Genomic DNA, 25,732 nt, shown 5'->3' with positions numbered 1-25,732 from the left:
CCCTCCCCACACACACACACACACACAACTAGAGTCAGGACTCATTCACAACCCAACCCTATTGCACGGCTGTCTAGTGGAGTGTGAAGGAAATTCCAGAGCTGACAGTAGTGCGGAAGACTAATAAAATCAGCATCATCTAAGCAGTAAATGGGAAGTGATTAAATGCCATGCCCTGATTACGCCACCACAACAACCAGAAACACGACTTTACAGGAACATAGTGTAAAATTTATAGGAACATACTTTACAGGAACACACTGTAAACTCATGAGTCCCTCATTAATCTGAGTCATGGAATTCAAACTAAGTACACCAACATCAGAGAGAGAGAGAGAGAGAGAGAGAGAGAGAGAGAGAGTGACAGAGAGTAAAAAAAAGAAGGCGCATGATGATGACAACACACCAAGAACTCTTCTCTGGTGACACTACAAGCCACATACTCAGAGTGAACTTTTCAACCAAAACACAGAGGACCATTTGAGCTGTTGCTACTTGCTATAAAAAACCTGTTTCCATCGTATTAAGCACGTCACCAAAAAACAGAGCAAAAGATTTAGCCCTTCTGGTGCCGGACTCCATTAATGGTGATACAGTAAGTACTCCATTTTGCGTTGCTCTGGGAAACTCTTTGGGATGACCATTACTAATATCTTCAGTAAAAAAAAATATTTTTTTTTCTTGCCATTATATTTTGTTGCCAGCTGTTTATGTAACTTTTATATAACAATACAGATTGTGAGCCAAGAAAATATAGCCTATAGCGCCACGGCTTTGCTAACAAATCTCCAGGGACGTTTCATTTCCCCCAGTACCAAGCTGAGTTTGCTTATTCAATGAATACAAACAGTGTCGTGGGCAGAAGTAAATCCATCTATTAACATCTGTTAATGTGCACATATACCCTTGTGTACATAAAATGCTTCCCATGTGTCCACTAGTACGCGCCTTTTCCAGTTTCCAAATCTTTAAGCCCACGTTTGCAGTGCGCTGTATTTACTTTCAACTGGGCAGCAGGTTTACACAACAAACAGGAAAAACATGCTCCAGGCAGCAACCACTAGTGAAGCTCAGTTACTTCAAGCTTTCCATAAGCAAGGGCAGTGAGAGAAGAAGGGAAGGGATGAGAGAGAGAGAGAGAGAGAGAGAGAGAGAGAGGGAGAGAGAGAGAGATGAGAGCTGAGAAGAGAAAGGAAAGACACAACACACACACACTCACACACTCAGAATCAGCTAATCTGCAGAGGTCAGGAGTAAGGGATGTGTGCTGAGGCCTATCAAATCACCATGATCTCCCCAACGTGACTCAGCAGACAAGCAGATACAGGGGGACCGGGAGCAGATCCTGCCGACCTCACCAAAACAGCACTTGCAGTAAATTTCACCTACAGTGAGGACATCTAGTCTTTCCAACCACCAAATGATCCCCACATACTTTTGAATATATTGCCTGGAGCCTACCACTCCAACAGTAAACAGGAAATGGACACGTGGCACAGCACATTATTTACAAAAGGTACTTAAACAAAAACAAAAGGAGCCTACACTAAGACAAGGTGTGACCAAACTGAGTCAGGTTTTGTGTCCTTCATAGCACTTGGCGCTGATCTGATCTGGCCTCGGCTGAACTGGACTTGACCTGGTCGGGTCGAGTCGAAACTCACCTGGAGAATCTGCTGCTCCAGCTGCGAGTTGGCTCTGCACAGCTCCATGAGGTGCCGCAGTAGCAGCTTGGTGCTCTCAGTCTTCCCTGCTCCGCTCTCACCACTGCGCACGCACACACACACACACAGAGAGAGAGAGAGTTAACGTGGTAGCGTAGTGGGTAAGGAGCTGGGCTAGCTTGCAGTGGCCACAAAAGTTGTGTGTTAAACTCCTGACTGCCACACACACACACACAGAGAGAGAGAGAGAGAGAGAGATAATGTTAACATGGTAGCGTAGTGGGTAAGGAGCTGGGCTAGCTTGCAGTGGCCACAAAAGTTGTGTGTTAAACTCCTGACTGCCGCCGTTGTGTCCTCGAGCCAATGACACAGCCCCAGGACAACAGAGGGAGGGTAGTATGCAAGTATGGATTGGGTCATTACTAGCACCGTACCGAAAGACATTAAAACACTTCCTATGTGGAGGACATCTAAGCAACACAACATTTTTTAAACAAAATGTTCATGCAAAGGTATCATGCAAAATGGACAACACAAACACCTTTCTTTACATGCAGGACTGGATGATGGTGCAGGACCTGATCCCACAGGTCCTGCACCATCGGATATGAAGGTCACTAGACTGATTATTCTAACAACATTTGCATGAGAGATGGGGCATGCAAATACTCATTTGTGGTTGTTTGAGATTTCGCTCCGATTTATGACCTGCATATATTAATCTTACCACAAATGCATGCTCCTGAACTTTCCTGAAAAGCTCACGTAAACAGATCAATCACACGTCAAGGTAACACTCATATTTACTTTTGCTAACCCCGCATTCAATGCGTTCTGCTGCCCATCCCTGAATTCAGACCAAGCATACTAGCACAACCTGTGTGTGCGTCACTAACAATAATAGCTGTTAAAACTCAACACTAATTTACTTCCATTTAAAAATAGCCCTGGTATTTATGTCCAGAAAAACTGTGATCGGGAGTACTGGAAGGGAGTGCTATTCAACATAGCCCTGTGTACATTAAAAGCATTCTTCTCTTGTTGTCTTGGGGATTATCGCCCTGTCCACCTCAGTCCTCGTTCACACACTGACCGGGCCTACACATTCAGGGGCAGCTGGTGTGGTAACCAGGGGCAATGGGCCCATTCAGACCATAGCTGGGAATTGTGGGAAGGTTTGCTTTTGAATCAGCTCAGGCTAGAGTCTAAACAAACGTGGCCGAGGCAGCATGTGAGGCACACCGGAGAGAGAGAGAGAGAGAGAGAGAGAGAGAGAGAGAGAGAGAGAGAGAGAGAGAGAGAGAGAGCATGTGAGGCACACCGGAGAGAGAGAGAGAGAGAGAGAGAGAGAGAGAGAGAGAGAGAGAGAGAGAGAGAGAGAGAGAGAGAGAGCATGTGAGGCACACCGGAGGAGAGAGAGAGAGAGCATGTGAGGCACACCGGAGAGAGAGAGAGAGAGAGAGAGAGAGAGAGAGAGAGAGGAGAGAGAGAGAGAGAGCATGTGAGGCACACCGGAGAGAGAGAGAGGAGAGAGAGAGAGCATGTGAGGCACAGAGAGAGAGAGAGAGAGAGAGAGAGAGAGAGAGAGAGAGAGAGAGAGAGAGAGAGAGAGAGAGAGAGAGAGAGAGAGAGAGAGAGAGAGAGAGAGAGAGAGAGGGAGGGATGCCTCTAAGGATGGGGATGCCTACATGAAATGTATTCTCCATAGAGAAAGACTGTGCACGTACTTCTACTTGGAATCCTTTCGACAATCCTTTAATTCCTGGTTACTGTACCCTGATTGTCTCTGTGTGGGATATTACACTTTAATGCCAAATTCAGAAGACTGCCGGAATAAATAAGACCGATTGGGCTGCTTTCAAGCAAATAAGTATAAAAGGTTTCCATTTTTGGAAAATTGTGTAATAATAACTCTTTAAAACACCACAGATCTTGGGGTGAAATTGAAAGCACATCCAGGAGTGGAGGCTCCTGGTCTCTGTGAAATACATTGGAGTGAACTGTCTTCAGTAAAACCACAAACAGCTTGTAGAAGGGCTGACTTACAGTCAAAGTACATGAGTCCTATGGGAGGCGTCTACACTGGTGGAGACTTCTGAACATGCCGGGAATGTCTCAGTTACGTGAGAGTTTGACCAGACTTGTGTGCATGATGGAATTGTAATTATATGTTGGTGAAACATATTTAAATTTCACCCAAATCAGTTTTCCTACAAGATGCAGTTTTAGTTTTTTGCTATGTATGGCTGAACTGTGTCAACATTCACTTGACATGGTTTGTTTGCTTGTGGCTGTATACTACAAACAACACCTACACACTGTTTGCCAACACCCTTGGGCTGGACCACTACATACACAATATGATGATATGGACTCCCCCAATGCAGATGTTGCGCTACAACTCCATTAAACTGTTAATCTATGTTTGCTGTTGAAGATTATACTTTAAAGGACAAGGCCAAAATCTAGCAACCTAACTACAGAAACAACATGCAAATGGTAAATTCTTACAATCACCAAGAACAGCATAGCTGCGACTGATAAAAGCTTGCTAGCATGCTCAAGCAACTACTTTTCTACATTTTCATATGTTTTTTTCCCACGTAGATCATAGAGTTGTTATGAGCATGGTCTAAGCAGCTACTGTAACAGCAGGGACGTTTGTCTTAGGGCTGAGCTACACCAGGCGTGTAACTGAAGCGTTCCGTTTGCGACGCGTAATATCCATTTTAAATGAATGGTCTATTTTTTTCAAACGTACGCCCCACTGTCACGTCTGGTGTAGCTACTTCCATTGATTATAATGGAAGCTAATTGTTGCAGCAGACGCAACGCGAACGGAACGCTTCAGTTACGCGCCTGGTGTAGCTCAGCCCTTAGTCTTAGATGATGATGCCAGTAATAACCGCCTACAAAACACATGCTTCAAAAAGTGTCTAATTGTTGCATACTGTGTCTTTATGTTAACATTACTCTACCTCAAGATCACAAACACATGCAAGTCATTACAAAAACCTACTCACTACTGTACTGAACGCCTTTTTGATCTTGCAACAGCAATGGTAAGTGCAACAGCTCTGTCAATAAACTGTGTCAGGCATCTACTGTAATTAAATGATTCAAAAATCCAATGCAAGAGTTTGCTTTTGCTATCAACATTGTTTCACACAATGACCACACATCTTTCACAAAGTTTCCATAAGCAACTATTGTCTTCCGGTCATCTTCAGGTGAGATTTCACACATTACATTACATTACATTACATTTAGCAGACACTTCTTGACCAAAGTGACTTACATATGTCAGCTATATTACAAGGGATCACATTGTCCCCGGAGCAACTTGGGGTTAAGTGCCTTGCTCAAGGGCACAACGGTGGAAGCCGGGAATTGAACCGACAACTTTCAGGCTACTGCACGCTAACCCAGCTCCTTAACCACTACACTACCACCGCCCAGTGACAGCCGTCAAGTGCAAAGTCAAGATGTGAGTGGTGAACTGCTACTCGTACCTGATCACTATACATTGGTTCATGGGTCCAGTTCCCAGTCGGCCCATCATGGACTGGTATGCCCTGTCCGCCACAGCAAATATGTGAGGGGGCAAAGCCTTCTTGTCATGGAATTTGTATCTTTCTGATACCTGAGGAGTGAAAGGGAGGGAAATATAGGCAAAGAGAGTGTGAGAGTGTGATAATGAGCCAGTCTCCAATAAATTAAATTTGGACTGTCTCTGGCTTTGAGAACCTTATTCCTTAATGCAGTTAGTGTGAAACAGAGAGTCCGCTTACATGGAGAGTGAAACGGAGTGATGCCAAAACCAACTGGGGTATATAATATAAGATACCCCAGTTTATACCCCAATATAAGATTTACAGATTCGGGCCTTCATAATACATGGGATGTAACGTGATTTGGAAACATTACCACAGATGACACTGGGTATTGGAATCAACACAAATATAATACATATATATGTAAGCTATATAATATTGGTTTTATGTTTGTTAGAGGAAGGTGGGCTATAGGCCTAACTAGGGGATGACATGCACACATACCTCTTTTTCATATAAAGGCAAATACTTAAAAGGATTCACTGCCAGCAAAATATCACCAATGTATGTCTGGGGGGAAAAAGACAGTCAGTGGTTAGGCTACATCACCACAGTTAAAATAGTCAAGTCCACTGTAGCAGGTAGTCTAACTTCAATGAGATGAGAATAAAAGCCTCTGTATATTGAGCTCACTCCTACATGACCTAGCACATGCCATTCTTGTCCCTACTCGTATGGAAAGGTTATACAGTATAAAGATACATCTGTCAGAGTAGGCTAGGCTAAATAAAAAGCGATAATTCTCATTCGGCCAGGTAACTGAACGCCCGGAAAACAAACAAATATGTAACTTGGCTACCACACATATTTGGAGGTCATTATTTCTGAGGCGATATAGCAAATTGTTATGCAGTCGTACACTATTTTTAGAGCCCTCTCAAAAACATATGAGCTCAAAATGACAGCAGTCTACATCTATATCCTCATTCCACAAAAGTGTGCAAAACGTGTCTGGACAGGCATTCACGTGCTAAAAAGGCATTTCAAAACGTACGTACAACTTAGCTTACAGTGCACAAATGCGAATAAAGTTTAGCACTTTACTTACATAGATTTTATCCTGTTTAAATCGTTGACTGAGAGACTCTAGTAAACTTTTTTCATTCAGTTCTGATAAAGTTGCCAAATCTTCCTGAAGAGGCTCCTCCATCGCGTTGGCTGGTTGATTTAAAACAAAAAAAATGTCTTCTTCAAATTCAGTTTTGTTCAGTCGTGCGCATACAGCCTCGCTTTGTGCCTTTCTCATATGATTACACACACCAGCAGCGTCAGTGACAACCAGCTCTCTGTATCCTAACCACCTCGCTTTCTCCCCGGTGCTAAATGAACGTTCTCAAACTGCCTCCCCCAAGAGAAGTCCACGCCACTTAACTCTTTCCTCTCTACAGGAGGTCTGAGTGACAGTTTAAAGTTTACTCCCTAGCACACATGACAGCTGAGCTTTCATGTTGGTGTTGAATCATACCCTTAACGTCATAGGCTACATGTATTTTTCCGTAAGTAAATCACGCAATCGTGTTTTCAACATTGGCCGCTAAATACACTCCCGCTGCTTATGTTCCGGCTACTGAAGCAGAATTGATGAAGGGACGCGCTTGATTTCATCAGCTTGATTAGTTCTCAGCAGAAAAATAATGGACACGTCCGTTCAAGTACATAATAAAACAACAAATAAACCCTCGTGTTTGGAAAAATATTTTAATTAGTGTTCAGACTGAAAGCAACATCTCCAGATTAGCAAAAATGAAAATGTGTTAACAGTATTAACATGTCATTTTACAGAGCTAGGCTCTATACATCCGAGGGGCTGGAGGGTGGTGAGAGGTGGGTTTAATCATACAAAACCTGCAATCATGGTGCATCACACAGATGTTTCGCTTTCAGCTAGCACAGGAAACATTTCAAACTGAAACTCAATCAGTTAAGTTAAACCATATGAAACCTCCATTCTGAAGTTAAAATGACACGCCATTCTGGGTAGTCAAAAGATCAGACAGCTAAATAGATTTATTTGACTATTAAGAAAAACAAAACCTACAAAAAAAACAAAAAAAAAAACCCCACAATTTCTGATAACCAAGTCTTGAGACAATCTCTGCACATGGGTAAGGGGTTGCAGGATGGGAAGGCGAGTTCACATCACACAATCTGCACTGTATGACCACAGAAGTAACCCTTTGCTGACACAGAAAATGCGTCAGACTCACACACAACCAGTTAAATTAAACCATATAAAAATGATATCACAGTGCAATTTTTGACTGAAAAACAGTTGAGATATGCCATAGAGCAGCCCCTCCGGTCATGATGATAAATTATCTTCTTTCCATCACTAAGTACATTTTGTGATACACAAATAACATTCTGTCACACACTATACAAACAGCTGAGCAAGAGTTTTGTTACTTTCATGATTGTTTTCATTTACATGGACAGTAACTAAAGATAATATATAAAACATTCACTTATTATAAAATACTAAAACTAACAGTAATTGCAAATATCTATCAGAATAGTGATAAGCACTGACAAGCTCCATCGCCGTTCTCTCCGAGGTCCCTGTTCCTCTTCCCTCTCTCATCACATCTCACTCATCTCTGTTGTTGGGACCCTCTTCCTCGCCTTCCCCTTCCTGGAAGAAAAAAGAGAGATTACTAAAGCAAGTCCACTGCACACAGGGAATGGCCACGGTCAGAGTGTGGCCACTGGGGCCTCCTCGGTTATAACGGTATTCAGAGAGGCTTCTAGTAGAAGCACAAGAAACTTACTTCTGGGTGACATACAGGGCAATTGCTGCGAATATCGCCACGGCAAACACCACTCCACCTAGTACTCCCACCACCAATCCTGTAGAACAACAAAGTGTAAATAGCAAAACTTGGCATTGACTTCACTTCACATTGACGTGTATCAGGCAAGTTAAGTACGCCTGTAGAGTCCCCCTTTTACTATGTTTACATTAATGATGGTCTACTTTACACATACTACATTGTTATTTTGTTTGTTTGTTATTTTGTTTTATGTGATTCATGTGTATTACTGAAATGAAACTGAACACAGATGGTTTAGATCCGCAGCGTAATAATCTGACCGTTTTAGTTGCTACCTTTACTGAATGCATATGTAATGTCCACAGTGAGCTGACCTGTATCTGTAACTGTATCTATAATCTGTAGTTACTTTATTAATGTCTGTACCTGCAGAAACTGGGGTTTCATCAGGGTTGATATCAGGGCCTTGTCCCAGTGATCTTCCAGATTTACCTGAGGGGTAAAGGCCATACAACATTTTAATTAGAAAAAAAGTGCACTGCTGCCCCCTAGTGGATTAAAATAGAACAGACAATATATCTTACAAAAGAAGGAGATTAGGGGAAATTCAAACAGGCAAAGAAAGCGTTTCAGTAAAAAAAAACACTGCAGTGGAAATAATGAAAAAAGGACAACACACACACACACACACACACACACACACACATATATATAAAACCATAAGATGAAGGGAATGAAGAGACACTGTAAATAAAAAAAAAGAAAGAATAAGATTACCTCGGCATGTTTGCTGACATTCTTCTTTTGTGTCAAAGCGGTTGCCATTGCCTTGGCACCCACCATAGTGAAATAGACGACAAATCTTTTCCTCCGTGTCGAAATAGTATTTCAGGTGCAAGGCAAAACATGCACCGTTGTCCACGGGAAGAGAACAAACCGCATCTGAAAGTACAAATGTGGGAAATTGTGTGTTTATTGCTGCTGATTAAAAGCTGTTCCCCAAACATTCTCTCTCTCTCTCTCTCACACACACACACACACACAAATATGCAAAAAGTATAGTTCCATAAATATGGCTGCCATTTCCGGCTCACCTGCTTCTGGGTACTTCTGGTGAGCTTGATCAGGGAGACACGCTATAGTGCAATTCTGATCACTGTCAAAGTTGTTGGAGTTGCCTCCCTCTCCTTTGTAGAAGAATGGTGTGCACACATTTCCATCAAAGAAATACCTCAGTTCATGCTTCTGCCCTTCCCCCTCGTTCTTAGGCTCATTGCATCGTTGGTTCGGATCTGGAGGGACAAATGAAAGGGGTGTCTGTTTCAAAATGCCCAGGGTTAGACGACAGCAATCAGAATAAGCATGCAGTGTGTGGTCTACAACTCAATCACAACAGCACCACTGTGTAGGAAGGTATTTGTAGCCTAGGTGTGAACTACCTGTATTTAAAAACAATTAATTTAGCTGACATTTTTTTTTTTCCTGTAGTGAGGTCATTGTTGATGTCAATGTCAATTCAATTCAAGACTTCATTTATCCAATTTCCTCATCCAGGCATAGTGACATAAGACACATATACAACATAACACAACAAGACAGGATAAAAGAAAGAACAGGGCAGACAGGGGTGTAAGTAAGTCATACGCCATGGCAAAGACCCATGCTAAAACACAACACATCAGATCTATTCTTCCAAGATAAATTTTCATTCACAAAACATTTCGGTGAACTTACCTGTGGACATGGCAGAAGCAAACATGCACATCAGGAGAAAACAGCTGAAACATGGATTAACCTGCATGTTGGAGCGGTTGTTCATAATCAAGTTTCAGGAAATCCAGATAGCACTCGGGCAGTGCAGTTAGGGCGTAAATGAAGAATAGTTCAGTTGAACGTACTGACCTTCAGACTCTTTATTTGAGTCCAGGGTTTTATGGCCTAGGTGCGTCCGAAAGCCCTCCTACTGTAGTTTCAGTCATAAAACCAGCCTGTGATGCTTCATAGTTTCAATCATAAAACAGGTCAATTATTGTTGTTCACTTGACAGTAGGGTTTGAACTGTTGGGTTCAACAAACCAAGAAAGAAGAGATCACACACAGACAAATGAAAAAAGATAAGAATATCTGTATAGTGTTGTTGCCCTGACAATGTAGGCAGGAGAAATTGTTATACTACATTTTTACATCTGAGTAGAGGGATGCACAAACCAGGTTTTGCAAATATTACAGGAGTATTTCTGGTTTAAAAGTTGGGTCTGTGCCTCTATACATTAAAGGTCTAAACCTAATGGTGTCTGAAAACGATCTCCATTTTACACTGGGAACTTCCTCACAAAACAAGGATAGCCATCTACACTGAGAGGACTTATGCACTTTGAGGCATGCCACAGAGGACAAAATACATGAGAAAACTAGAACACACTACACAGATAAAAACAAAAAAAACAATCCAAAAGATATAAAAAGGAGCATTATGTAATAATGCAATATCTTACACAATAAAGTTACATATCACATTACGTAAGGTAAACAACAACGTTCACAACATTCTGAAGATGACAACATATAGCCTAACATTATAGAGGGTACTTCCTGAGGGTATTTCTAACACCGCTGTTGTGTCGAATTCTGATCACCTGATTCATCAGTTTCACAAAATAAAGATACTATATCAAATAAAGATACTACACCGCCTGCATTTATTAGTTTGTAAACAGAGATCACAACTAAAAGGGAAGTCAGTTTAAAGGGCTGTTTAGAGCTGTTTGCACCAAGAACGATAACTAAAAACTATTCTATAACTAAAAAAATCCTTCTTTCTTTCTTTCTTTTTATTCTCGTTAATATGAATGACGACGTTCACACATAAAACTATAACGATAACGACATGAAGAACAATATCGTTAGCCTAGAAATCTAGACGCGCCCCTAGCGGCAGCGAATTACATTTGCTGCCAGGGCTAGTCTAGCAACTCTCCGTTGGCTTGTGAGCTCCAGAAATCGAAACTTAATCAGGCCAATAAAATCGTGTATAGAGTCGTTAGGTGGGATTAACATAATGATTGATGGCAGAGTTGCAACGGTTTGGCTTGAATTCCCTGCTACTTGAAAACAAATAAGATGGATGTTGCTGCTGGCGAACAGTGTGACACGAGTTAAGCTTTTATTAAGTTGGCAAACGTTTGAACTAGCCAACTAGCTCCGCTGGTGGAAAACGCATGGGACTCATAGCGCTGCCGCTGTCCTATTGCGTGCAGAGGGAATTTGAAAGACAACTGATTATCCCGCCCCTCGGACTGAGCACTGCGAACGGTGAGTGTCCAGACCCTACATTTTAATGTGGGTCTGGGTCGTCAGGCTACAATATCATATGAGAACGATAAAAAGCTAACAGTCAATCAGAACCCATCACATTTTAGCCATCACATTCATTAACACAAGGAGAGACTTTGCTTATCGTTGGTCAGTGTGGATGCTTTTATTGTTATAGTTATCGTTATTGTTATCGTTCCTGGTGTGAACAGCCCTTAAAGGTCTTTAGTAATAGTACCTCTTAATTGAAATGACTGTTAATAGGTGGTGGCTGGTGACCAAATGCTATGATGAAGCACCATGCATCCAAAGTTTATTATCAATATAAAAGCTAGGAAGCAAAATCAGCCTATTTCTCTAGGGTTTTAAGCACATGTTAGATCGTCATGAGAAAAAACAAGACCGGGCCTTTTTTCAATAAAGAAAATTCAGACTTTACAAAAGTATCTCAGGGAATGTTGAAAAACAACTGAAAAGTTTATGGCATGGCTCCTTAAGAAATATTGAAATGTTGATTGTTGAGAAAGAAAGACCTGTTCAGTCGAAAGCCCACTCACCACGTCAAGGTACAGGCCACGAGTGGGGTGTTAGTAAGACAGGACAAGACGGAAGACAATGTTAGTGGAAAACAAAAACACATTTATTTTTTTAAGTTCTTCAACGTTTTCACATCTGTGACAAAGACATACCAGTTTCACAAGACACACAGAAAAAAGAAGGGCTAGACAACTAAGGCATGATGAGTTGAGGGTTAGGACAAACTCGTCCCTTCAATAGCTTCAGCGCCTATGAAAACAGAGACCACTACCACACAAGCTTATAGTAGATCTTAGTCCAACTAAAGGCAGACCGTAATGCCATATCAAGCAGTTGTCTTCAGCTACACTTATGCCCACTTGTTGATGGCTCTTCATATGTCAAAGCCAGTAGCCTCCATGTCTAACCAAAGAACTTAAACAGCAAAAAACAAAATCACCAATGGAGCAGGCTTCACTAAAAAAGCTATTGCATTCTTCTTCATTCCCATCAGCAACATGTCTGTAATTGCAATGCACCATTAGTTGAAGGCAGTCGCAAACGCGTCACATGTTGTACCCGGGAACCGTAAAAAGGCCTTCCTTCACATCACAACATGCGCTGCCTGGAGCCTGTGTGCCCAGTCAAAAAAAACAAAACAGCAAAAAAAACATAATTTAAAGAACAGTTTTTTTTTTTAGCTTAAAGAAGGTTTCTTTAGCAAGTACTTACGTCCCGTTTCTGCAGGCTGTAAGCAAAGCAAGTAGCCTGCATGTCCAACCAAAGGTCCAAAAAAAAAAAAAAAAAAAAAAAAAAAAAAGACACAAAAAGAGCAGTCTTTGAGAGCCAAAAGTAGGCTTCTTTAGCAAGTGCTTATGCTCCGTTGATGCAGGCCCTAAGCAAAGCCAGTAGCCCCAATGACCAACTAAAGCAAAAAACAGCAACAACAAAAAAACAGCAAAAAACATCATGACCAACTAAGCATTGTTTGTCACAAAAGTAGACTTCTTTAGCAAATGCTTATGCCCCGTTGATGTAGGCTCTAAGCAAAGCCAGTAGCCTGCATGCCAAACCAAAGATCCAAAAAGCAACATCAATTGGAGCAGTGTTTGAGCCACATTGAAATATCCAATACCCAAAATACTATTAACCAGCCTAGGCATGGTCTAAGTTGGTGAGGTTGGTCCGTCCCTTTGATGCGGACTGAACCATAACCATAAAAACCCTAGCCAACCACCATCAACCTATGCAAAGTTTGTCGCAAACACAAAACAAAAGAGCCAGTTAGCTTACGCCGCATGTTGCCACCATATTACCACAATGAACATCCAAATACTCTTAACCAACCTAGGCATGGTCTAGGTTGGCTAGGTTGGTCCGTCCCGTTGATGCGGACTGAACCATAACCATAAAAACCCTAGCCAACCACCATTAACCTAGGCACAGTCCGTCGCAAACACAAAACAAACGAACCAGTTAGCTTACCTTAGCTTACGGCGCATGTTGCCACCGTATTACCACAATGAACATCCAAATACTCTTAATCAACCTGGGCATGGTCTAGTTTGAATAGGTTGGTCCGTCCCATTGATGCGGACTGAACCATAACCATAAAAACCCTAGCCAACCACTATCAACCTAGGCACAGTCCGTCGCAAACACAAAACAAAAGAGCCAGTTAGCTTACGCCGCATGTTGCCACCGTATTACCAAAAGAACATCCAAATACTCTGAACAAACCTAGGCATGGTCTAGCAAGTTAGCTTACCTTAGCTTACGCCCAATGTTGCCACCGTATTACCACAATGAACATCCATATACTCTTAACCAACCTAGGCATGGTATAGGTTGGCTAGGTTGGTCCGTCCCGTTGATGCGGACTGAACCATAACCATAAAAACCCTAGCCAACCACCATTAACCTAGGCACAGTCCGTCGCAAACACAAAACAAACGAACCAGTTAGCTTACCTTAGCTTACGGCGCATGTTGCCACCGTATTACCAAAAGAACATCCAAATACTCTTAACCAACCTAGGCATGGTCTAGTAAGTTAGCTTACCTTAGGTTAAGCCCCATGTTGGCACCATATTACCACAATGAACATCCATATACTCTTAACCAACCTAGGCATGGTATAGGTTGGCTAGTTTGGTCCGTCCCGTTGATGCGGACTGAACCATAAGCATAAATACCCTAGCCAACCACCATCAACCCAGGCACATTCCGTCGCAAACACAAAACAAAAGAGCCAGTTAGCTTACGCCCAATGTTGCCACCGTATTACCACAATGAACATCCAAATACTCTTAACCAACCTAGGCATGGTCTAGCAAGTTAGCTTACCTTAGGTTAAGCCCCATGTTGCCACCATATTACCACAATGAACATCCATATACTCTTAACCAACCTAGGCATGGTATAGGTTGGCTAGGTTGGTCCATCCCGTTGATGCGGACTCAACCATAACCATAAAAACCCTAACCAACCACCATCAACCTAGGCACAGTCCGTCGCAAAAACAAAAGAGCCAGTTAGCTTACGCAGCATGTTGCCACCATATTACCAAAAGAACATCCAAATACTCTTAACCAACCTAGGCATGGTCTAGCAAGTTAGCTTACCTTAGCTTACGCCCAATGTTGCCACCGTATTACCACAATGAACATCCAAATACTCTTAACCGACCTAGGCATGGTATAGGTTGGCTAGGTTGGTCCGTCCCGTTGATGCGGACTGAACCATAACCATAAAAACCCTAGCCAACCACCATCAACCTTGGCACAGTCCGTCGCAAACACAAAACAAAAGAGCCAGTAAGCTTACGCCGCATGTTTGGACCATATTACCAAAAGAACATCCAAATACTCTTAACCAACCTAGGCATGGTCTAGCAAGTTAGCTTACGCCCAATGTTGCCACCGTATTACCACAATGAACATCCAAATACTCTTAACCGACCTAGGCATGGTATAGGTTGGCTAGGTTGGTCCGTCCCGTTGATGCGGACTGAACCATAACCATAAATACCCTAGCCAACCACCATCAACCCAGGCACATTCCGTCGCAAACACAAAACAAAAGAGCCAGTTAGCTTACACCCAATGTTGCCACCGTATTACCACAATGAACATCCAAATACTCTTAACCAACCTAGGCATGGTCTAGCAAGTTAGCTTACCTTAGGTTAAGCCCCATGTTGCCACCATATTAACACAATGAACATCCAAATACTCTTAACCAACCTAGGCATGGTATAGGTTGGCTAGGTTGGTCCGTCCCGTTGATGCGGACTGAACCATAACCATAAAAACCCTAGCCAACCACTATCAACCTAGGCACAGTCTGTCGCAAACACAAAACAAAAGAGCCAGTTAGGTTACGCTGCATGTTGCCACCATATTACCAAAAGAACATCCAAATACTCTTAACCAACCTAGGCATGGTCTAGCAAGTTAGCTTACCTTAGGTTAAGCCCCATGTTGGCACCATATTACCACAATGAACATCCAAATACTCTTAACCAACCTAGGCATGGTCTAGGTTGGCTAGGTTGGTCCATCCCGTTGATGCGGACTTTTTCTACACGCCTCTGTTCCTGAGAAATCCCAAGCTTAACAGTGGCTAGTTTTCATCAAAATCGCTGTTTTTTTTCTAGAAATGGAGATATAACGTCTTTCATGAAATATGAAGTGTTGCCTTTTACTTACTTGTGTAAACTTTCCGGGAAGTGATCAGCGAGACCTGGCGAGACTGCCACCTACCGATAGACCCACGAAAATGGCCTGGTTTTGACCTGACGTGCATGCGTCACTGATTCGACCCAAAGCGGCAACCAAGTTATGATAAAATGTACAGATAGTGCGTTTTCATGAGTTTCACGATCATCATATATTTCATTTCTATTCATCACAGAGTTCCCAAAATCACATATAAGGTGTGTTAAGAGTGTCTAGTTTCGTAATAAAAAAAAAAAAGCTAAAAACGTAATATTACGTTTTTGGCACTCAATGAGTTAAGTAGCCTAAAATTTTCACATAAACATGTAAATGTCATACTTGAACAATAGCCTACAAGACAGTATGACACATTGTTCTCAGATTAACAGAAATGCAGCTGTAACCCTGTAAACTTAAAATGTCAGTCTGTAGAGTAAAGTGAATTAGACCACGTAGGCTAGTAACTTTACAGCTAGCCTTCATTCTGGACTTCATGAAACTCACGCTAGCTTTCTAACACGTTACACACTTTAGAAACTGATTGCATTGTAAACGGTTTTGGCTGGTGCCGTTTTTTTCTGGCTTAGTGCTGTGTAGAGTTCAGGATGATGGCTAAGATATGTAATTAAATTGGTAACGTTAAAAGAGTATCATTTTACCCCTCCTCGCATCACTGGTACTTTACAAGCCCTGCAAATAGCAATTTTGTTATCAGTTTCCGGAATTTGGAAATACTGCCACACAGCTTGAAGTATGTTGTTGGCGCTCATAGCAACGTAAACATTGGCTTCACGTGCGCATAATTAACAGGTCACCTTATCGGCCAGGCACATCGGCAGAAATGTCCATATCAGCCAATGCCGATAAACTAAGAGGAAGTTTCCTAAGAGGAAGTTTAAAAAAAGCCACAACAACGCCTCTTCCACCTAAGAAGACTCAAGAAATTTAGCATGGGTCCCAGCATACTCTGTTCCTTCTACAGAAGCATCATTGAAAGCATACTAACGGGATGCATATCTGCCAGGTATGGAAACTGCACTGCCCAGAACCGCAGAGCAATTCAAAGGGTGGTGAAAAAGACAGCTCTGAAGATCTGGGGAGAAAAGAATAAAAATCATTTAAGACCGGTGTGTGAAAAAAGCAGTTAAAATCAAACACCCCAGCCATCCCAATAATGGTCTTCTCCAGCTGTTGCCTTCTGGTAGACGATACCGCAGCCTCAGAGCCAGGACCAGCAGGTTCAAGGATTTTTTCTTCCACCAGGCAGGCAATCCAGCTATTAAACATCTCCTAAAATCACTATTTGTTTTAAGCTGCTGTGGGTCAAAAGGAGTACAAGACCTAATAATTATGCTCTTTTTTAATATATATGAATATAAATTAAAATGCAACAATAAAGAAATCTGAATCGGAAAAGCAGGCTTCTTTAGAAATGCTTATTTGCCCATTGACAAAAAGAATACTAATTACCAATGGAGCAGTCTTGGCTAAGCTATTGTATTCTATAGACATTCTTCTTTTTACCAATGGCATTTTTGATCGGAATCAGCAACATGTCTGAAATTGTTCTCCATAATATATGTCACTGTTTCAACTCCAGCTATGACTTAGGGCCCCTTAAGGCAAGCTTTGTTCAATAAACAAGCATATTTGTCATTAAATGAAATGAAGTAAACAAAGCAATGCACCATTCTTGAAGGCCCTCCTTTCACATGTGATGCCAAAATGACTAATTGAAATAGGTTCATTACTTCATCCTGTGCACTTTCATCTTCCAACGGGGTTCACACCCATTTTCAATGACAAAATGTGAAAACCTTTCAATGATTTGTCAATGATCTTGAATTAAATTTCTATGACTTTACTGCCTACAAGTACAACACTGCTTACCATACGTTTATGCTACAGGTTGGGGTTAATTATAAAATGTGATTTGAATGAGTTTGGATAAAATGTACCCCATTTCTCTCACACCATTCTTTATCCATGAAGGACGCAATAGATTTATGTGGCATGAGGTCCACTATCTCAAGAATATGGTAGACAAAATTAAATTCCATGGACTTTTCCAAACCTTTAAATGAATTTTCTGTATTCCATGATTTCTCCAGGCCTGGAAAATGGGATTATACAATACCATAACTTTTCCAGGTTTTCCATGACCGCAGGAACCCTGCTTCAATATGCAGTCTTGGTAACCAAAGGTCCTTTTTTTGGAGTCTCCAAATGGACCTGAGCAAACCACACAGATACAGTGTACGTATTAGGACATCCTCATATGTCAGAGTCAGGTGTCAGACATCAGATGAAAAGGCATCAGGTCTCAGGACAACCTGTCAAGTTTAGGGAATTACACATAATTACAGATAAAAAGGGGCAGGGAAATCTGTATCAGATAAAACTGCATCAGGAAAAACGACATCAAACAAAAAGCTGTCAGATAGCCTAGAGCAGAAAGATGGTAGCTAACGTTAGCTTGATTAAGGAGTTTTTAAAGGACAGCCCTGATTGGGGCGAAATGAGAGTGAATCGCCAAGGCAAGCAAAACAAAGTTGAAGAAGAAACTTTATGCAAATGAGGACCACTCGAGAACCGATTAATTCAGTGTGTTTGTGTTTGGAGACGGGAGTTACAAAAAAGTCTGACCAAGATGGCGGAGGCTACCTGAGCTGTAACACAAAAATCTTAATGTGATTAAAAATTTTCTAGATGAACATTGATACTTGTATTAACAAGGATTGTGGTTTAACATAAACTTAGTCAGGGCGAATACACCATCAAATAGACCACTGAAAATGCTAGTTTAAACACTCAAACTTTTCAGGTAGCCGACAGGCCCAACCGCTAGCATTTTCTTTCCTTGTGTTGGCTAACATTGTATTTCATTGTAAGCCTAGCCAGGCAGCTAGGCTACATGCTGCAACACGGGTATGAAATATATTATGTCTTAGCGACCTTGTTGTTTCTATGAACATGAATTGTTGTTTATAGGCAACGTCAACTTAGTCGAACCATAAAGACCGGCTATATCTTCAAGTACTTAGCTAGCTGATTGCCCAATTAACTCGCTTTCCACCACTGGCTAGACACTGCAGTCAAACGGTTAGCGGTTTGGCCATCCACGACCCGAGGCAAAATTTCGGCTGGCTGAAATTCGCAAGGTGTTTCGCTGTGTGGAAACCTACCGTAAGGAACTATGTTGCCATGGGTGACGGGCGCCTGAAACCCCACATCCCCTCTCCACTCCTTTAAGACTCGAGGGGCAAGTAGTGGAACAAGTTGAGTACTTTATGTACCTTGGTACTCAGATTGATCACCGCCTGTCCTTCACTCAACATGTAGACAGAGTTTATAAAAAAGCACAACAACGCATGTGTCTCCTGAGGAAGCTCGAAGGATTTGATGTCAGATAGGACATTTTATCAACAGTATATCAGATGCTGATAGAATCGGTCATCTCCTTCAACATCACATATTGGTACTGCTTCCTAACAAACATATGCAAGGGAAAGCTGGCTAGGATAATCAAGCAGGTGGGCAAGATCATCAGCATCCCACAAAAACAGCTGTCAGATCTGTACATTCAGGCAGTGGAAAGGAAATCAAATTCCATTCTCCAGGATTTCTCCCACCCCCTCCATCGATGTTTTGAGCTGCTACTATCAGGCAGAAGATACAGAGTGCCTCTGGCCAAAAAGTCACTCACTATACACAAAATCCTTCATACCACCCAAGGCAACACACACACAAAACATACATTTTATACAAACATCCCACACATATAATTAGGACATTACATTCAATCAAAGAAAATGTTCTAACATGGCAACAAGTTGGACAATAAAGCATTTTGAATCTTGAATAACAGAAACTTGTAACTCACTTACGAGAAACTTGAAGCTCACTTAAGAGAATATTAGAGAACAACTTTCTGATATGGTATTACTCATTCAAAATGTACAGTAGCCTATCCTAGCTTTGTAAGCTTGCATACCCCGGTTGGCAGTGGCTATCCAGACCAGCTGAAGTGACCTATTTATACTAAATGCAGAGGTGTAATTTTGATAACTAGTTAGCCAACATCACACCAAACCTTTTCTCTAAGCAGGATGAAAATATGAATTTTGTGTAGGCTATGGCCTACTGTCTATAATAACAGTTAATGTTAGCGCTAGCTTTAAGCAAAGCCTATACGGTCCATGGCGAGCTCAGCGAACTAGCAAGCAGCAAAGATTATAATTTGGCGAGTTCAATTTATGTTGTTGCAAATTAACTTCAAGCATTTCAAGCATTAGGTTTAATTGAAATAAAACATTCTAGCCATCATTTATCAGAAACGACAGCTCTGGCTTTAGAAAAGCAAACGTTTGTTGATTGTTCAGCTAGTTTAGGCAGCCAGCTCCCTATTCTCATCTGACAACCGATCATCGGAAAAAAAATCTGTAATTATGTAATTCCATAACATGACGGAGGTTTTCCCCGAGACCTGAAGGCTTTTCATCTAATGGCTGACACCTGACTGACATCTGTGGATGTCCAAATATATACACCACATAGGGGTGCCTTGTATCTATGTGGCATTTTAGTTTTGATGGTTCCATGCTCTCATGTACCACACACTGGGGTTTCTGTCCTATTTTGTCCTCAATTTAAGCGAATCCATATCCTAGCCTAATTAAATATTCAGGGTTGCAGCCTACATGCGTAAAAAAAAAAAAAAAAAAGCCTAGTTGCTTAAAATTATGTCTAACATGACCTGTCACATAAATATTGTCTATGTCCATGGTAATGACTGACACTGGCTACGAATAAAGTCTGTTAAAATACAGCTCCAATATTAGATCTGATGAGGTAGACCACAAGCTCCACCCAGAATGGTTCCATGACCTGTTTTATACTGTATGGTACAGACCCACCAGTAACACTTGCCTGGGGAACATTTTATAGACTTTGTTGTCATCTAGTGCAGTGTTTCTTACTGGTGGGTCGTTGAACCGTTCTGGGTGGATCGCAGAGCTTGTGGTAAAAAATATCAGATCTAATACTAGACATTTATTTTGATAGACTTTATTCATATGTCAGTCATTGCCATGGACATACACAATGTTTATGTGACAGGTCATGTTAGACATAATTTTAGTGGTAAACGCATAGGCTACGACCCTGAATATTTGGAGTAAGATATGGATTTACTTAAACGTGTGCAGTGAATAGCTGGCACATGAGAGCATGAAACCTCTAAAACTAAAATGCTACATGGAAACAAAGTACCCCCTGTCAAAAACAAACTTGTTGAGTACTTTCAAAGGTGACATCAGGAGTTGAAGACGTAAATGCAATATCAGCATGTTCCAAACAAGTAGGCCTACAGGCACTTTGTGTGTCTCATCACGTAACTCACTGTATCCATTGGCTTAAACACTATAAAAATATATGGGTCGCGACATAATCAACATGGGAAATTGTGGATCCCAAAGCCAGACCAGTTAAGGATCAGTGGTTGGTGGTTTTGACACGAGGTGACCACAAAACGTGGCAATATCAAGATAGCTGACTTGGTTAGGCTACATTAGGCTACCCACTGAACATTTCTGCACTGCATAACATCATTTAAATTTCTCGTGAATTTAGCTGGAAGGACACTAGGAACCATAAGATTGTGGCCAAAACTGGTACTGCAATCACTTTCAAAATACTGAAGAGCGGTGTATCCCCTCCCCCCTGACTCGAGGTTGCCAACCCTGATGGCGAAACACTACTGACTTCGTGATTAGTAGATAGGTGGAGGGTGGCGCATCAGGCCAAAACACAACATGACATGACAAAACACAACATCAACATCAGTTGAGGGCTGCAACTTCACTTTTTAAATGACAATATCCTGGCCGGACTACTGTTGTCAGTGATATAAATATTTGAAATGAACATGATTTCTTAATGTCTAGTGACATATCAGGGCCATTTTATGATTAATTGAAATATTTTTCTTACATACGGTTCCTTTAAGATTTCGTCGATCATCAAATTCATTTTTGACTAACTTTTATAAGCCATCACCCAACATCACACCAGCTTTCTTGAATAGCACACAAGTTCAACAGGAAAAGCAGTTTGTCTCACTTCTGATAGCAGATGCTGTTACCATTACCCCTGTTACCAGTTGACCTTGTCATGCAACGAAACACTTACTGTCCGTGTAAACAGGGTGCGATTTGTGTAAAAACCAGAGGGGGGGATGATTTTGAATTTTGTAACCCCCCCCCCAAAAAAAAATGAAAGAACGATTCATAGCCTAGTAATGTCATGGCTAATAATAGCCTATATTAATTTTGCCACCTTTGTAACATTTTAGTTTTAGTTTACCGTGGTGCTTGGAGTGTGCTTGGTATGATGATCAGCTGCAGTGTAGGACTACGTTTTGATAAGCATACAATTCACCTTGTTCTTGCCCCATCTGAAATGACTACTTTTGCTGCCTCCATCCTTTCTGTATTTGTTGTGTAAAAAAACGTTGTATATGATGGCACTGAAGTCTTAAGTTAGTGAATTGGCTAACAGTGTTAGTTGGTAACCAAATAGCCTACACATTGCGCTACACGCTGCGTAGGCTACGTGCATTCTCTCTCCTGCTGATTTGCGTTCAGTAGCCAAGTGCATAATATTGCAAAAGTTGAAAAGATAAATGTGTTTATTGTAGCCTACAGAAAAAAAATAGCCTACTATCATACTGTCAGTTAATTGGCTACAGTGCAGTGAAGAGTTTGGAGAGTAGGGCAACTTATTTTTTATGAAAATAATTTACGAACCAGAACATAAAGACCATGAAGCTTCTATTTCTTGCAGCTGTTAAAACACCCGCTAGATAGTTTAAATACCCACCAACATTCGTTTTTGCAGTACAGATTATTTCTTAAAGTTACTTGTCTACTAGGCCTAGCCTACTGGCTGATTTATCAAACGAGTGCTTTCTCGTTCGTCCTCCGCAAACTACAGGTGTTTCGGTAGAGAGCCATTGAATAAGCGATGCCAAGCAATTTCTGTAAACACTTTTTGTGACATTCAGCAAATCTCTCCTCATTTAATGAAAGTTCCTTCGGACAATAGGCCTACGTTCTACTCTACGTGCAGTTATCCTCCATCTCAGTTGCATCAGTTTTCTAATGTTGAAGGTTCTAAAATATGACGATATGCTTTACTGAATCCTTCTTGTTTTCTTTAATTTGTCCAGCTAACTTTTCCATTGAAACTAGCCATTTATGATGGATTACACACTCGACATTCTGAAATGTCCTGCACGATCAAGGCCAAATTAAAGGGACCAGGCAAGCCTGATGCTTTTTCTCTACGAAACTCCCCCTCGCTCGGTCTGAAGCTCTTTTCCTTTTCTTTGCATCTTCCGTCAAGGGTTTTCGCTGCTTCTTCGCCGGCTCTGCCATTATACACACGTTTGCAACAATCGCTAGCGTTTCGTTAGCCTCCCTCTGAGCTATGGATGCAGGATGGAAACTGAAACTGCTTCGGTCGCCGGGTACGATACACTGAACTTGCAAGCGGGATATTCTTCCTACAGGCAGTAGGGGCGGGCGAGAGAGTCTTCATTCGTCCTGTAATGAGTCATTTAACCATATACCGACTTACGAAGATGAGTAATTAACACGAAAACGTTGCCTGGTGTCCCTTTAAGTTATCACGCAGCCACTGTGTCAGCAGCATGAGTGCTGACGGTGACGGTGCGTTTCTGATATCAGATTATTATGTAGGCTAGCCTACTAGACTGTTCTCACGTTGCAGCGCTTTACTTATATGAAGTAGCATTAATCAATATGAGGGGCAGAGGGGGATAAATGTTATCCCCACCGGGGATAAAAATAATTTAGCAGAGGTAGGGATAGAAAAACGAGAGGTGGGGAAATTCCCACCTCCCCCCCCCCCTACAAATCGCACCCTGCGTGTAAAGAAAGGCATTTTTCAAAAGCCATAGGACACACTGGGAAGAAGCCTGTAAGATGCGGTCGACGATGTTCATCATTCCATCACAACTTTGGTCAGATCCATCCTGTAAAAACCCATTGAAGCCATAAGCTTTCAATTAGCTAACGTTAGCGAAAGGTAACTTTTCTGACTAGCTGGCAAGTGGTGGTAGCACTGCTAGCAAAAAACGCCTTGGCTTGCAGTTACAGTCCAAATTATAATTGAAACAACACGCAAATAAAGAAATATAGTTAAAACATTTCCTCAACTAGCCTTGCCTACATTATGTACATTGTATCATTTAATCTCTTACTTTACTTACGTTTCCACAACTCTCAAAAATTCATCACCTGTCTCTGAGGTTGCTGCTCTCAAGGTCATGCATGCAATGCCAGCAAGACAGCCTAGACCCCATGGAAAAAGTAAACAATCTGGCTCAGGCATTTGTCGGAATTTTGTGTCAATCATATTCATAGGTAGCTAGTTGAGTCACAGGGGTGGGACTTACGTTGGTTTACTGGTAAGAAAACGTGGCAATATCAAGCTAGCTGACTTGGTTAGGCTACCCACTGAACATTTCTGCCACTGAATAACATCATTTAAATTTCTCGTGAATTTAGCTTGATGGACACTATAACTTACGAAGATTTCGTCGATCATCAAATTCATTTTTGACTAACTTTGCATAGCCATCACCCAACATTACACCAGCTTTCTTGAATAGCACACAAGTTCAACAGTAAAAGCAGTTTCTCACTTCTGATAGCAGATGCTACCATTACCCCAGTTACCAGTTGACCTTGTCATGGAACGAAAAACTTACTGTCCGTGTAAAGATATTTTTCAAAAGCCATAGGACACACTGAGAAGAAGCCTGTAAGATGCGGTCGACGATGTTCATCATTCCATCACAACTTTGGTCAGATCCATCCTGTAAAAACCCATTGAAGCCATAAGCTTTCAATTAGCTAACGTTAGCGAAAGGTAACTTTCCTGACTAGCTGGCAAGTGGTGGTAGCACTGCTAGCAAGAATCGCCTTTAGCTTGCAGTTACAGTCCAAATTATAATTGAAACAAACACGCAAATAAATAAATATAGTTAAAAACAATATGTTCTCAACTAGCCTTGCCTACATTATGTATATTGTATCATTTAATCTCTTACTTTTAATGAAGTTTCCACAACTTTCATAAATTCATCACCTGTCTCTAAGGTTGCTGCTCTCAAGGTCATGCATGCCATGCAGTCAGAGAATGGCCAAAGATGGTTGATTAGGAAGATACTTCATGAGAGGCCATTTCCTGTCCCTGGAAATTTATGCAAATAGGGTAGCAGTACACGCCCCCGCACATTTATGCAGTGATCGGGCTCTCTTTTTAACATTGAGGTCTATGGCAGAATCCAAGAATTTACCAGCCTTTTTTTTTCTGAGCAATGGATGCACATTTCGGACACGGTATCATGATCTCCAAACCCTCCTCCCTATTTCAGTAGAATGTCGTGATAGTATGACCCTCCAGTCGGGAGAAAATCAACATTAATGAAGGTGTAGGCTACACCAAGTTTATTTTGTACTCCGGCTTGTCTGGCGTGGAACCGAGGCGTTCAAACGTAAGTCATACGTCAGTGACACGCCCCTGTGCAGGCGGGAACTGAACCAGAGACCGTCTCTGACTGAACTCCACTTTGCCCTCATAGACATGAACTAGGACGACCCATCTTGCTACGCATTCATTATCTTTGGAATGGCAGTGCAAGCAAGGCAGCCTTGACCCCCATGGAACAAGTAAAAATGCTGGCTCAGGCATTTGTCGGAACTTTGTGTCAATCATATCCATAGGTAGTTGAGTCACAGGGGAAACTGAATTCAGAGAGCAGTCTTATCTGCTAACAATCACTCACTAAATTTTACTGAACAATCACTACATTTCACAAGTAAAACTGATAAAAAAAAAAAAAGATAAATAAAGAATCCTCTTCTCCTGCCAGCCTAGAATCTAAACAAAGTGAATGTGGAGTGACACAGGCAGAGCCGTAGACAGACAGCATATGGCGCCCTCTAGTGGCAAAACATCCGCTTGCACTGAGATCACGATGCACGTTTGTCAGTGTCTAGACTGTCTGTGTGTTTACAGATAAGGAAACACTTTACCATCATCTTGTTG

The 25,732-nt window shown here is 41.6% G+C and overlaps 2 protein-coding genes and 1 long non-coding RNA gene across 4 annotated transcripts in view; all 3 read right to left on the bottom strand.

The window, feature by feature from the left end:
• The window catches only part of LOC121698274 (myosin-IIIb), a 33,181-nt gene extending 26,432 nt beyond the window's left edge, over positions 1–6,749 (bottom strand). Inside the window, exons 1-4 of one of the 2 annotated variants that reach the window (XM_042080228.1) lie at positions 6,327–6,749; positions 5,723–5,788; positions 5,177–5,307; positions 1,665–1,767 (exon numbers count right to left, since the gene is read on the bottom strand). In XM_042080228.1, the coding sequence (XP_041936162.1) occupies positions 1,665–1,767; positions 5,177–5,307; positions 5,723–5,788; positions 6,327–6,524 (498 nt within the window). In that variant the 5' untranslated portion in view covers positions 6,525–6,749. The remainder of the gene's footprint in view (positions 1–1,664; positions 1,768–5,176; positions 5,308–5,722; positions 5,789–6,326) is intronic. The other variant, XM_042080227.1, reaches the window with a different exon arrangement.
• A 211-nt stretch (positions 6,750–6,960) lies between these two features.
• On the bottom strand, positions 6,961–10,510 carry wu:fb59d01 (uncharacterized protein LOC322379 homolog). Its single transcript, XM_042080230.1, has 6 exons — positions 9,784–10,510; positions 9,144–9,341; positions 8,827–8,991; positions 8,476–8,541; positions 8,047–8,125; positions 6,961–7,910 (listed from the first exon to the last, which is right to left on the bottom strand). Exons 1-6 carry the CDS (start codon positions 9,866–9,868, stop codon positions 7,859–7,861), a joined length of 645 nt encoding a protein of 214 aa, XP_041936164.1. The 5' UTR covers positions 9,869–10,510; the 3' UTR covers positions 6,961–7,858.
• A 5,371-nt stretch (positions 10,511–15,881) lies between these two features.
• On the bottom strand, positions 15,882–24,867 carry LOC121698280. The gene is made up of 3 exons (XR_006026735.1): positions 24,732–24,867; positions 24,390–24,497; positions 15,882–17,827 (listed from the first exon to the last, which is right to left on the bottom strand). It is a non-coding gene; the product is annotated as an uncharacterized LOC121698280 (long non-coding RNA).
• Between the last annotated feature and the right edge of the window lie 865 nt (positions 24,868–25,732).

This window comes from Alosa sapidissima, chromosome 23 (assembly GCF_018492685.1).
Source record: "Alosa sapidissima isolate fAloSap1 chromosome 23, fAloSap1.pri, whole genome shotgun sequence".
NCBI classification, from domain to species: domain Eukaryota; kingdom Metazoa; phylum Chordata; class Actinopteri; order Clupeiformes; family Clupeidae; genus Alosa; species Alosa sapidissima.
This window is presented reverse-complemented; position numbering and strand designations above follow the sequence as displayed.

Excerpts from the sequence above, each read along its gene's own strand:
- wu:fb59d01 (XM_042080230.1), bottom strand. The coding sequence starts at position 9,868 with ATGAACAACCGCTCCAACATGCAGGTTAATCCATGTTTCAGCTGTTTT. Across the intron at positions 9,342-9,783 it reads TGCTTCTGCCATGTCCACAG|ATCCGAACCAACGATGCAAT; the intron begins GTAAGTTCACCG and ends TTGTCCCTCCAG. Across the intron at positions 8,992-9,143 it reads CCAGAAGTACCCAGAAGCAG|ATGCGGTTTGTTCTCTTCCC; the intron begins GTGAGCCGGAAA and ends TTGTACTTTCAG.